This window comes from Lupinus angustifolius, chromosome LG20, assembly GCF_001865875.1.
Source record: "Lupinus angustifolius cultivar Tanjil chromosome LG20, LupAngTanjil_v1.0, whole genome shotgun sequence".
Taxonomy (NCBI): Eukaryota; Viridiplantae; Streptophyta; class Magnoliopsida; order Fabales; family Fabaceae; genus Lupinus; species Lupinus angustifolius.
In genome coordinates this window covers 2,761,473-2,774,306 of record NC_032028.1, presented here as the reverse complement: position 1 = coordinate 2,774,306, position 12,834 = coordinate 2,761,473, and the positions used below count along the sequence as shown (strand labels likewise).

Sequence of the window (12,834 nt, the reverse complement as noted above, 5' to 3'; positions counted from 1 at the left end):
GTAATAATGAAAAAAAGTGTAATGGTTGTTGGTTATAACACTTATACAGTTATACTTGACGCGTATTGCCATTGCATTTAATTCAATTATACACAAGTGGGTGAAGTATGGTGTGGTTCTCTTTTCTCTTTTTGGTATAATAATAAGTGCGTGTCGTTTTCTTTTCTTTCTTTTCCTTACATATAATATTACCTCGTACTTATCTGCCTATCTATATTTTTATGGAAATCAGCTCATCTATGTTTTAATTTGTAATAGAGATAAAAAAAATCTTTAAATTTAGCATTAAAACTTAATATAAGGAAATATAATTTCATTAGTTAATTAAATAGTATTAAAATTATAATTAGCTTAAAATATTATTAAATGGCTTTAACATTAAAAATACAGTTTGATATGATTAATTTATTGTATCTGTCACTATTTAATATTGTCAATGAAAAATTATTGGAGACAACTACTCAGTAAAGAAGATGTGGATTTGTAATGTGTGTTTTGCATTTTAAAACATATATATCGATTTATATTAGTTGACTGATAAATGGGCAATTAAAAAACACAAATGATTATGCATTATATATATCAATGAATGAAATATGTTAAAATTGGTTTGAATTCATACTATAACGATTTATAAAATACAAGCTCTTACAAGATAATATACAAGAAAAAAATAAATATTATTGACTAATTAAAATTAGACTTTCATAGTTCATCCTCTATCTTTTATTTACTTATTATATTTAAGAATGAATGATCATTAACATATAAATAATTAAAATTATCTAAAAAATTCTTATATATATATATATATTAAACATTGAAAATAAAATATATCATCATACTATGAGATAATTTATCTTTTTCCACCAATAAAAATATGACAGTGTAATGTTTTTTAGTTTGAGAAATATTTTTATAAAACATATGTCATATTTTTAATGATGGGATCAGATAATTTATCTCCTTGGACAATTACTTTATTCTCTTAAACATATAGATTTGTAAATATAAGGTGATGTGGATGGAAGCTTCCGACTACGATTACCAGTCTACCTCGAGTACCTTCCGTAATAAATAATCTATGTATCAAGTCTGTTTCCCAACGCCATAAACCTAGTGTGTAGATGATAAGATAAATGCGTGTTATGATGTTACTCTTAACATATACTATTATCTTATTTCATTAGGATATTCTTATCGTCGTTTTAATAAAGTCTTATTGACTGTTAACTTAAGACTTTCGTTTGAAGTATAATGTAGGTATGATGAGTCTTGGATAAAGATTTTGAGTTTGAGTCATCTACTTTTTAAGACTCTAACATCACACATATTTTTATTTATAGTTTATTTTGTATATTATAATTTGACACAAATATATAATAATTAATTCATGTGGTTGATCAGTAAATATCAATAATTAATATGTACCATTAAATTAAATTTAAATCATAAAAGTAAAATATAAATGTATGCAACTTTTCTTAAGTAATCATATAATTATTAATTAACTTTTATTTTTAACTATTCATTTATAACTTTATAAATCAAATTTATTATTCTCATAATTTACATCTCTAAAGTATTATGGATTGATTCACTCTTTGTATATAGTATTATATAGAATACTATATTAAAAGGTGATGGAAAAATCCACCTGAATATGTAATGAATTAAAGTAAAAAACATTTCGGTATGATAATTATTATTTGCGGTAATTTTGAAAATAACAAATAATGATATCCATATTAATTAAATTAAAGCTAGAATAGTATTATGGAGAAATTAATTATTAAACATGAATGAAAAAAACATTTAATGTATAATTATTAATTTAATATGAAAATAAAATATCAAAAAATAATTTTAATTACAATAGAGATATTGAAATAATGGAAATGAATTACAATAGATATATCAGAATTAATCTATTAGCAATTTGACTACTTGAAGGCTAAGCTTTCAGCTCTCTATTATAGACTAAATATCTGTTGGAACAGAGGGATCAAGAAGCTTATTTACTGGTCTGACTCTTTGGACATTGTCTTGCTCATCACTAAGACTGCACCTTCAACTCATATATGATCTTCTCTTATTTGGGCTATTCATGATTTCACTTATATGGATTGGGACAATCAAACTTCATCACAATGTAAGGAATGGTAATACTTGTAAAGACCTCTTATATGGAATTGTTTTTATTTGAATCATTTCACGGTTTCATATGTTGGAAAATTGAGAATTAAACTACACTGGAAATTATCTATAATTTCCCAAACTATGGACCACCACACACTTGCTCACTTCCTTTAACGATTCACTCACACCACAACTCTAGAGAAAAGTAAGAAACATGAGAGAAATTGGAGAAAGTTTCCATCATTCTCTCCTTTTTTCATATATATGTCAGTTCCTCACCACCCATTCCTCCCACACAACTCTCACAGTCTCACTATCGAAAATTTTCAGAAGTGTCCACTAATAGCACGATGAAAGTGTTCGATTATTGCACAACTCGCTGCTTCAATGACTGAATATGAAAGACAATTAGTTCTACAACTTTGTTTGTATCTAGTGCAACTTATCAACCTCTTATATCCTAGAATTTTTCACGTGCAGCTTTCTCTACAAAAAAACAACCAATTTAGAATGTTGTTGTTGCCTGCCACCACTAATTAATTTAGATGCACACAACATAATTGGCTCGAGGGTTTTGTGGGAATTTTAAGGACACGGCTCTCTTTCATGGGTCCCAGGGTGGAACAATACCTTGTTTCCTGCCAACATTTATGTACACAACAAAGGATATGATTTCCTGGTTGATAATAAATAAAGATTGACTTCATTGATTTAGTACACAAATTGCATACACTATTTATATCATTAGGCAAGAATCATTCACAAACGTGAAAGAGTTTTCTGGTCGACGGTTTTGCTACCTTAAACATGCCAAGGCTTGTCCATGACTAAAGGATGTGGTGGGAACCATAAAACACTTAATCAGTGAATAAGCCAACTCCAGTACAACATTCTCATCCTTTCATACAAGCACATAATAAAAGAAATTTAACCTATATAGTATAAACTATTCAGCTTCTTTTTTGGTAAGTGACTATTTACAACTATACCTCTTCTACAGTACGGGCAGTCTCCACAACTGCGAACCCAAGGATTCAAACAAGCAGAGTGAAATTTATGTCCACATGGCAAACATATCAGCTTATCACCATCCGTGAAAGATTCTAAGCATATGCTACAATCCTGCAGTACTTTTGACTCCAATGCTGTCACCGTGCTGATAAAAACTTCCAGATGCAAACAGTCAATGGCCTCCTGAGTGAGTCCAGGTGGCTTTTGGTTTAGCTCTTGTAAGAGCTGTGACCGTCCCATTTGGGAAGTCAAGTCACTAACTAGATAGCCCACAGTTGGAACATCATTTGATATTTCGCTAGCTTGATCTCCAACCATCAAGTCTCTACCATGTTGCCTAAGGAAACAGAAAACAATAATTAAAACTGAATCAGAGATTCGGAAGACCTTCATGTGAAAATGAACATACGAGGTGAAAATTCTATCTCAGTTTGTCAATGGAATTCATTTTAACAGTGATCAAGGATGCAAAAATAATATTGACAACAAAAAAGTCTGATTATTAGAAGCAAGAGTAGCATTACCATGGGGATTAGACGAGTTTTATATAACACAAGTATTGTACTAAGAGAAACTCAACAAAATAAGTACAACTAATAGCATGTAACATTACCACAATATCACTTGAATATATAATAACCTATAGAGGCTATTAAAGAAAATATTGAATCCAGATAATGATTGGGTGATAATATTCATTATAGAATGCACTATGTTCTCTGTGTCACAATGTTAATAGAACACAATTAACTCAATCAAGCTATACAAATAAGATCATGATTCAATAACGGGGACAATGTAGTATGACATTATGTTATCCATTCCGGTATCTTTGGGTGGAGGATTTTGGAGGAGAGGGATAAATTTTCATTTCTCATTTGAGAGAATTTTAAATGTTTATGAAAATGGATATCAGGTGTCTACCTCATCATAACCTCTCATTTAATCCTCATGTTAAAAATTCTCAAATAAAAGGAATGTTTGCTTAACATGAAAGTTTTCTCATATGCTCCCTTCCACTCCAAAGTCGTCTCCATTTAAACATATTTTAAGATTTGAACACGTGATATCTTGGTTACTAAACTTTCACCACTAAATGAACTAATTCTATAAAGTTATAACAACTTTGCAATCAGCCTAAAAATTAAATTGATTTTACTCATATGTTAGCATATCCAGCTCAATCTCACCTAAAGTAACATCATTGATATTTAACCTACTAGCATCCTTTATGTTTCAGAAATAAAGTAACACATAACATTTCTTAAATGTCAAACCTGTTGGTAGAGACATGGTCCCCTCTCAGCCTCTCAAGGAGTCTTTCCCTTGCAAGTAGCACTTCAACAGGTAGCACGTCTCTAGCACTCACTCTCACATCTCTCCCATTTTCTGCAGAATCATCGCTATCATTTAAGACAGGCCAACGGTTCCGGCGATGAATAAACCTATCCGCTCCACCCTCCTAACAAAATAATGAACAAACAGAAAACCTCAACACAACACACTAGTGTCAATTTGCAAATTCTAACATTTATAATATTATCATCATCAATTTATCATTACAAGTATATAACTTACATCACTACAAAGTAAAAACCCATTTAAAGAAGAAGTGAGCTCAATAATATCAATCAGGAGTTACATCGGACTCCCCTGACTTGTACATCTACCCTTCCCAGATCCCAAACCCAGTACGTGGAGCCCTCGTGCAAAGGGTCACCCCAGTGTTCCAAATTGTAGACTGCATCATGTGATGCGGCCGTAATATTGTGGTTACAGTGACCGCCATAACCGCATCACAACGTAACACAACCGCAATCAGACCGTATTTGGGCTGCATCAGACCACATTGATATCAAAAATATTCTTTTTACTCACAAAATAGTGCACACCACAACGAGTCACAATCCACATCGCAACGGCCACAATGACTGCAATCGCAATAACCCCAATTTAAAACATCGGGTGACCCTTGTACGACTCTTGTGTATTTTTTATCAGCTTTTACTTCTCTTATGTAATTACATGTGCAATGATAATTGAATCTAGAGCAAGTGTGGCTTTTAAAGATTATAAGGATTCTAAGTGTAATTAACCTAATAAGGCTATTAAAATAAAACAGAAAACAGATGGGAAAAAATAAGGTGTTAGAGAATAGGAATAGTAAGTAGTACGGTGTGGGAGGAACGGCGGCGGAGACGGCGAACATGATCGTGGCGGCGGAGAGAATCGGCGTCGTGGAGACGAAGGTGAAGATCTGAAGAGGGAGAAGAATCGAAGGTTGGATCAAGAGAATCTCGACCAACTCCAAATCGATAATGCCTTCTGTTGAATAACTCGGAAGCGCTCGTCATGCACAGTCAAACACGATTTTATGTGTTTAGTGTTTCTTTCAGACACAATGCGATGAAATAGATATTTTAAGTTGAGGAATGAAAAAAGATGAAAGTAATAAAAGATAAAAGGGAAAGAAACAAAGGTCAACGGCAATTTCCACGAAGAAACCAAGCAGTCACTGCAATTTTTCCCAAATCCAACCCGGTTTTTTTGTCCTTTTTTGTTTTCTAAGAAATTTCGAAGAAGCACCGATAATGTGAAATAAATAAAATTATGGATTAAATTGACAAAAAGATGCTATATGTTGCTACACTAATATACATTGGTACTTGGTAGTGCGAAAGGGCGCAAATTAGTATGGGTGGGATGGGGAATTTAATTAAATTCAATTTAATTCAGGTGAAGAATTATGTAAGTTGCATTAACGGACATTAATGCTTTTGGTGCATAAACTTTACGCTATTATTATTAATTATATAAAGTTAAGTCATGCAGTATTCCCTTAACCATTAAAGTAACTTTAGGTAGTTGTGCATAAGGACAAGCATCTTTGTTCTAAAACATATATCAAACTAATTATAATATGTTAAAAAAATTAAAAACTTATGATTTTTTTTTATTTTTTATGATTGGTTCGATATATGTTTGGGACAACAGATTCAGATCCTGTGTATAAAGTGGGTTGAGAATATAAACCTCGTTGTCACATAATAACAAATAATCTTGGTAATATCTATATTTGTACCATATATAAAGGTAAAACATGATGTAACTTTTATCATGGTGTAGTTTTTATTTCCTATTTTGCCTTCAATATTATTTAATTTTTACAAAAAAAACTATATAATCTTAAATAAACATCATTAACATATTAATTAATCACATCTTTCACTTTACATTGGAAATTATAATAAACACAAAAAATTATAATATAAAGTACATCAAACACAATAAATTAATACATTCTAATTCTGAAAAATAAAATATATAAAAATTAAATAAGTACCAACAATGTTAACCGCAGACACGAAGTGCCTATACACACTGTAGATATAAAAAGAAAACTTCTAAGAAATTATATAGAATTGATTTTACTTTATTTAATCTATATAAAAAATTAAAATGGACAAAATGGTAATTTTATTGCAGTAATGTTCAATTATTTCAATTTTAAAACTAATATTTCTTATTTTCTATATCTCTTCCAACATATCTATAGAATTAAATTTATCATCACATTATCTTCTAAAATTAAATTTAATATTACTATTCATAATAAATTTTATATATTTTAATTGTAATTTTTTAATATATTAAACTTTTATTTATAGAAGTATTAATTTGTGATATCAAATTAATTACATTTTTATCAAATTTAATAAATGGAACTTTCTATATGGAAGGAGGGTTGTTGTCCTATCCTAAGTTTTTTCTCAAAGAGTTTTTCCACAATTAATAAATATGTGGCCATTTATTTATAAAATCAAATATAAAAAAACGATATATCTAAATATGGAAAACAATTATTGGTTGACTGACATTAATAATAGTGAATGATTAATCTTTTTATCTTCCATTGAGTATCCCTAAAAATATAATTGTGATATTAACTCTTTCAAGCCACAATTGAAAAAACTCAACTTCTAACATAATATACAATATATAAGTAAATTTCTCTTGGGTTCAGACCACTTTTAATGTAACCGATCATTATTATTTAATAAATATTATTGATAATGTAACGAATATATATTTATCATTATCTAGTAGATTGAGAATATAAATCTCGTTGTCAAGATAGTCTTACTTATATATTAATTATTAGGATTCTAAATCTCAGTGGCTCTCTCTTCAATATCTTATTATATTGACCTCTTTGGGTTCTTCTAAGTTCTATTTTTTAGTTATAGATTGTTAATCGAACTTCAATACCCAAATGACAAATATAATACATATTTCAAGCATGTGCTGATAAGTCCTATTTGTGGAGATGTAATTTTTTTATGTTATCCAAATTAAAGCATGAATGTGAATGATAATTCGTCTTTGGGTGGGGTAACTTTGTAGTATAGGAATTTAACAAATTGATCCTACCAGTTAGTGATAGAAAAGTGCGGACAACTAGCGGAGAATGAGAAGATATTCCAGTATATAAAAGAAGAGAAAAAATGTATGAAATGGATACTCTATGAATTTTATGTATTATTACTTTATCATATACTATTTATACATAAAAAATTATATATAGTTAATATATTATTTACCTTTTATTTGTATTACATTTTGAAGAGTTAATAATAATAAAATATGAATAGTCGATGATGGAGTGAGAATATATTAAACTTATACATTATTTGTTGGAGTGGTTTAAGCAAAATGATTGAGAAATGACTGAGATCATTGAAAGATATATAGAAACTATACTAAATGATTTTTTTTACTAAAATCCCTCAATGGTGATCTTTAATTGAAAATGACAAAAAATAAAACTATGTATCAACATGTTCATTACATATCTGAAATTTAACTACTTCCCCATATTTTCGTCAACAATGAGACACGTAAAAGATTACCACTTTGAAATCCGTATAACAAACGAACATTTTTTCTAACATCATTTACTTCCTTTATATTAAACTAACTTTCCATTTTTTAAATTAAGGAAAAAAATCACTAAATTTTTTATATATTATCTATCATTTATATTTAATTATTATTGATTTTTAAAAAAAATAATACAAATAAATAATAAATAAAATAATAACTGTGTATGAATCTTTACTATAATATTACATACATATTACATTTTTGAATTCCTCGTTCTATTTTAAAAGTTATGTATAGGAGCATTCATTAAAAACATAGTGTAATATATGCATTATCAATTTAAAAAGTTTTTACATAGTTAATATATTATACATAATTAATTTGTATTATATTTTTAATAATTAATGATGATTAAACATAAATAATAGATAATGCATAATGCAGTAATCATATATAAAACTTATATCTATTAATGCATTCATTTTTTTCTCTCTCTTGAAAATAACATGTTATTTCGCTAGATTTTATAACTGCACATTCAATGAATTGTAAGTTTGTAACATTCATTTTCATTATGATAACGAAGTTTGTGAAATTATTTTAATTATACTTGTTTTTTCTGTTATTGACACCATAATACAGTATGTTTGATCATCTTATCCAACATTTCCTTCTGATTGTTGGTTTCCTTGCCCATTGCTAAAAAATGTATGAATAGAAAATAATTCATCTAAGTAGTTGCATGGTGCAATTTTCCTCCTATCTCCTTATACAAATAATTAAAAAAGTACCAATCTTTCTTTATACAACATGTGAATGAAATTAAAATCAACTATTCCCAGAGCTCATACAAAATCTGATTGAAAATCAAGTTCCTCTCTCTATGTCGATCATCACATATTAGCACAAGTTCTTCGGTATTAATTTATATACCAGTGTTGCTATCTGGTTCAAAAAGTTTGGGAAATGGTAACTAACCAAGCCATAGAGGCTTGATGTATTCGCTTAAAGCCTTATGATAATATCTCTCTCTTATTTAACAGAATATCTCATTTTGTTAAGCTATTGCAATAATGAGAGCAAGTGTTTATCATTCGTTATACAAGATAAGATTATAGGTAATAAAATAAAAAGACAGAGGGCATACATAAAAAAGGATCAACAGCATTAGAGTTTAATTTTTTTATGGATAGAGTTTGATACTTTAATTCGAATTAAAGTTCGCACCAGCCACTAAGTATAAATGCTCCCCTGATTTCTTTTTGTTTCGTAGTTATTAATATGTTCAAAGGATGAAAAGCTATCGTCTAATGGCTAATATAAATGGTAACATGCTGCACCCCAAACATCCCTTTCCTAGAACAATTATCCTTTTCATTAATGGAAAAATTACTTTGTTTTTTTTTATGTATTTTCAATGGCAAATTAAATATTCCATTACATATAAAAGAATAAAAATGTTTTTAACATGTTATTTTTTCGTTTATTTACTCTCTTTCCTATTATTCCTTAATGGTTTAAATTATATTATTCTGAATAGGACGATCTTTTTGTATCCATTTATATCATTCCTTAATGGTTTAAATTAAATTAATTGTTTATGAATGACATGATATCTCCTTTAACCCCAGAAAGTGATATTGTTGACTTCTTTATCAGATGCCCGAGTATACGGATAGCAAACTTAATAAACTTGTTATAATCATCGCATGCATCACGCATAAAATGTTTAAAATCACTTTTTTTACATTTAAATGCCATGCTATAACTTATTAGTTTTATTCTCATTGGTAACTAAGATATTACAGAGCTACTCCTGATAGCCATTGAGGATTAATTGAAACTCAAAACTATTGTTCCAATCTTGGTAGATATAAAATCATTGATTAGATTTAGATATTGCTTTATTACTGATATCCCATTAATGGGAATGTGGTTGTGGAGCATTAAGGTTTGGGTTGGGACAGTCCACACCATCAATATTTCTGAACCAATGATTCTGAGTGAAACAAGCAGCACCCTCTGGAACATCGTCCATTACCCACTCATGACCTTTTGGGAAGAAAATTCCAGTGCGTGGGTGTGGAACCCAGCATGCTGCACATGAATCCTTTATCTTCCCACAGCTTTCTGAACCAGTGCCTGAGAACTTGCCTACCCCACTCTCTGATCGCTTAGCTCCCCTGCATGGCTTTCACATTTCATTAATGTTATATGTTACAGGTTTGTTTGCGAGTTGAGTTTCGGAAAGGAGGAAAAGAAATGAAAGGTTTCAGAGTCATGTGTATTTTATGACTTTCAAGCTTTCTATTTCTCTCTAAAACCCAATTCACAAACAAACCCTTAGATAATTATTTAATTAACATATAGACTTTTAAGAATTAATAAATGAAATAAGACAGCAAACTAATCACTTTCCAATGGATAATGTTTCTGGAATATCAAAATAGGAACATTATTCACTGGCCATTAATTTTTTTATTTATAAAATGGACCAAAAGAGTTCTTGCACTGAGCTGCATGTTTTATATAAAATAAAATTTTGAGACATAGATAAAAATTATAGGACATCAAATATATGATGTTCAGAAGTAGAAGATGTATAAATAAATAAATTCCCCTTTTAATTGATCATTAAGAAAGTTATGAATGATAATTAGTTTACCGGAGAAGCAAAATCTTTGCATTATTGGTGATGCCACCTCTAACCATAAGCAGAATCAATGAAAATCAGGTATTAGCTAATATTAAATTTATGCAGTACGTTGCATGTACAATGTCTCAACACTGGATGTATCATGTTTATTTATAATGGTCCAGTGTTTCAACTTTCCAGTAAGGAAAGAATATAGTAGAGGAATAAGTTCTGTCGCACATTTGAAGCACAAATTCAGATATGGAGGGCGATTTTTACATGTGAGAACACTATATTATGGAAAATGAATCTATGCTTCTAAACCATTGCTTTTGAGGCACTGCTATAAAAATGTTTCTAGAAATGGTTAAAGAGAGGTCATTTTGGAAATTATGAAGCTTCTTTGTTAATTGAAGGTTGAGGTCATTTTGGAAATTATGAAGTACACTGCTCTTTCTCCTTTTAAACAGATTTTGAAGTTTGTATTTTCCTGCCTTGTGTTAATTCCGTGTGAGAATAAATACCATGAATCTTATTATGTTGTCCCTTTTCTCTTTTCTGCTTAAACAATTTAACACCATCCAAAAATGCATCAATTTTTTTAGTCTTAAAACCCCACTCGCGCTTTCCCCCACTCGCCACACAACATGTTTCAACTCTTTCAGGTTTTTCCCGCTAGTAAAAGAAAGATGATGCACAATGTTTGTAAATATGCTACGAAAGTTGACAAACTCTACATGATTGTTATAAGCAATGTAGGTTTGTAAAAATTGCAATGCCACTAATAGAGACCTTTCGGCCTTGTGTACAGTATACACAAGGATACAATAGGGTCTTAGACCAACTTTTAATTCTTTCAACATGACCTATTTAACTTTCTGTGGGTTAGGCTGGCCAACTTTGGAAACATCTAGAACCATTGTATGTGTGAAAACTATGTAAATAATGTAACCAAATTATGTAATTACTGTAATTTGGATATTCATGATCTTTGTACTTATTATAATTATAATAACTTTCAGCCTCCATTGTATAACTCAGATTTCATCATGTATCTCTTAATGGTAACCATGATAAATTAATGACCAAATGTCTAATATAAAATAACATTTTTACATTATTTGGTAGGGTATAATTGATTGGAGACATTAAGATAAGAAGTTTTGGGGACAAAGTACATGATACTGCAGTGAGTGAAAATATGGTTTGGTGCATTAAATGAAACTCAATGCAAGAGTAGCTTTAGAATCGAAAATTAAGTATTGTTTGCATCTACTAAGGAGACCCTTACAAAGACAGTAAGAATATGACATCAAATAAAATGCTAGTTCAATTTCGAGAGCTGACTAAATGTTATGACAAATTTAGAAGAAACAACTAAAAATGATTTAAAGTTTATGAATGGACATAATTTATAATACAATAATATAATTCATTGGATCTCCATTAATGAAGTAAGGCTTATAGTTGTAAGTATAGTGAGAGAGATAATTTCTCATGCAATAATTGAGAAATACATGAGTCGGAATATATTTTTTCTTATATAATCAGAAAACAAGGAATCAAGAAACTGCTGCATATGACTTACTGTAGATTTACAGTAATTATGTAACCTTTTTAGTTAGGTTGTTCAAATTTGTCTCCATTTGTCTCCATTTGTCTCAACATCCGAATCAAATGGTTGCATTTTTAGTTTTGGCTACGGAATTCAATTCTTTCATCTCCATTAAAAAGTTTTAAACATCTATTCTGGTGTTTATGTGTAAAAAAACATTTACAAAAACATTTATTATATATTACATCTTCATTTGATAATTATGTATTAATTATTATTAGCTCTTATATAAAGTCATGTAAATGATAGACCGAATATTTCAAAAAATTTATAAACTCTTGGTATAAGAAGATAAGTTATCTCCTCATGTCAGTGAAATCATATTTCATTATTTTCTATAAAAATATTTTTAAAAATAAACAAAATAACACACATATCACATTTTTATTGGATAAAAGAGATAAATTATCTTTTGATATGAAAAGATACATTATTCTTTTATTTTATATATCCAACTATAAAAGAAGCGACAAAAGGTTTATACTACATATTGGTGGGGTCGCATTATTACTAGAAAATTTTAAATTAATCTATTTTTTTACTAGAATAT

General features: G+C 29.3%; 2 protein-coding genes across 2 annotated transcripts; both read right to left on the bottom strand.

The window, feature by feature from the left end:
• Positions 2,823-5,693, bottom strand: LOC109335003 (probable E3 ubiquitin-protein ligase RHY1A). The gene is made up of 3 exons (XM_019571026.1): positions 5,325-5,693; positions 4,428-4,612; positions 2,823-3,487 (listed from the first exon to the last, which is right to left on the bottom strand). The coding sequence occupies exons 1-3, from the start codon at positions 5,502-5,504 to the stop codon at positions 3,067-3,069; spliced, it is 786 nt and encodes a 261-aa protein (XP_019426571.1). The 5' UTR covers positions 5,505-5,693; the 3' UTR covers positions 2,823-3,066.
• On the bottom strand, positions 9,736-10,833 carry LOC109335655. The gene is made up of 2 exons (XM_019571813.1): positions 10,700-10,833; positions 9,736-10,217 (listed from the first exon to the last, which is right to left on the bottom strand). The coding sequence occupies exons 1-2, from the start codon at positions 10,744-10,746 to the stop codon at positions 9,956-9,958; spliced, it is 309 nt and encodes a 102-aa protein (XP_019427358.1). The 5' UTR covers positions 10,747-10,833; the 3' UTR covers positions 9,736-9,955.

Bases quoted from the DNA above. Each gene is read 5' to 3' on its own strand.
- LOC109335003 (XM_019571026.1), bottom strand. From the start codon at position 5,504: ATGACGAGCGCTTCCGAGTTATTCAACAGAAGGCATTATCGATTTGGA. The intron at 4,613-5,324 runs GTACTACTTACT...TTATTTTGTTAG, and splicing joins GCCGCCGTTCCTCCCACACC to GAGGGTGGAGCGGATAGGTT. The intron at 3,488-4,427 runs GTTTGACATTTA...CTGTTTCCTTAG, and splicing joins GACCATGTCTCTACCAACAG to GCAACATGGTAGAGACTTGA.
- LOC109335655 (XM_019571813.1), bottom strand. From the start codon at position 10,746: ATGGTTAGAGGTGGCATCACCAATAATGCAAAGATTTTGCTTCTCCG. The intron at 10,218-10,699 runs GTAAACTAATTA...AAAGCCATGCAG, and splicing joins GCAAAGATTTTGCTTCTCCG to GGGAGCTAAGCGATCAGAGA.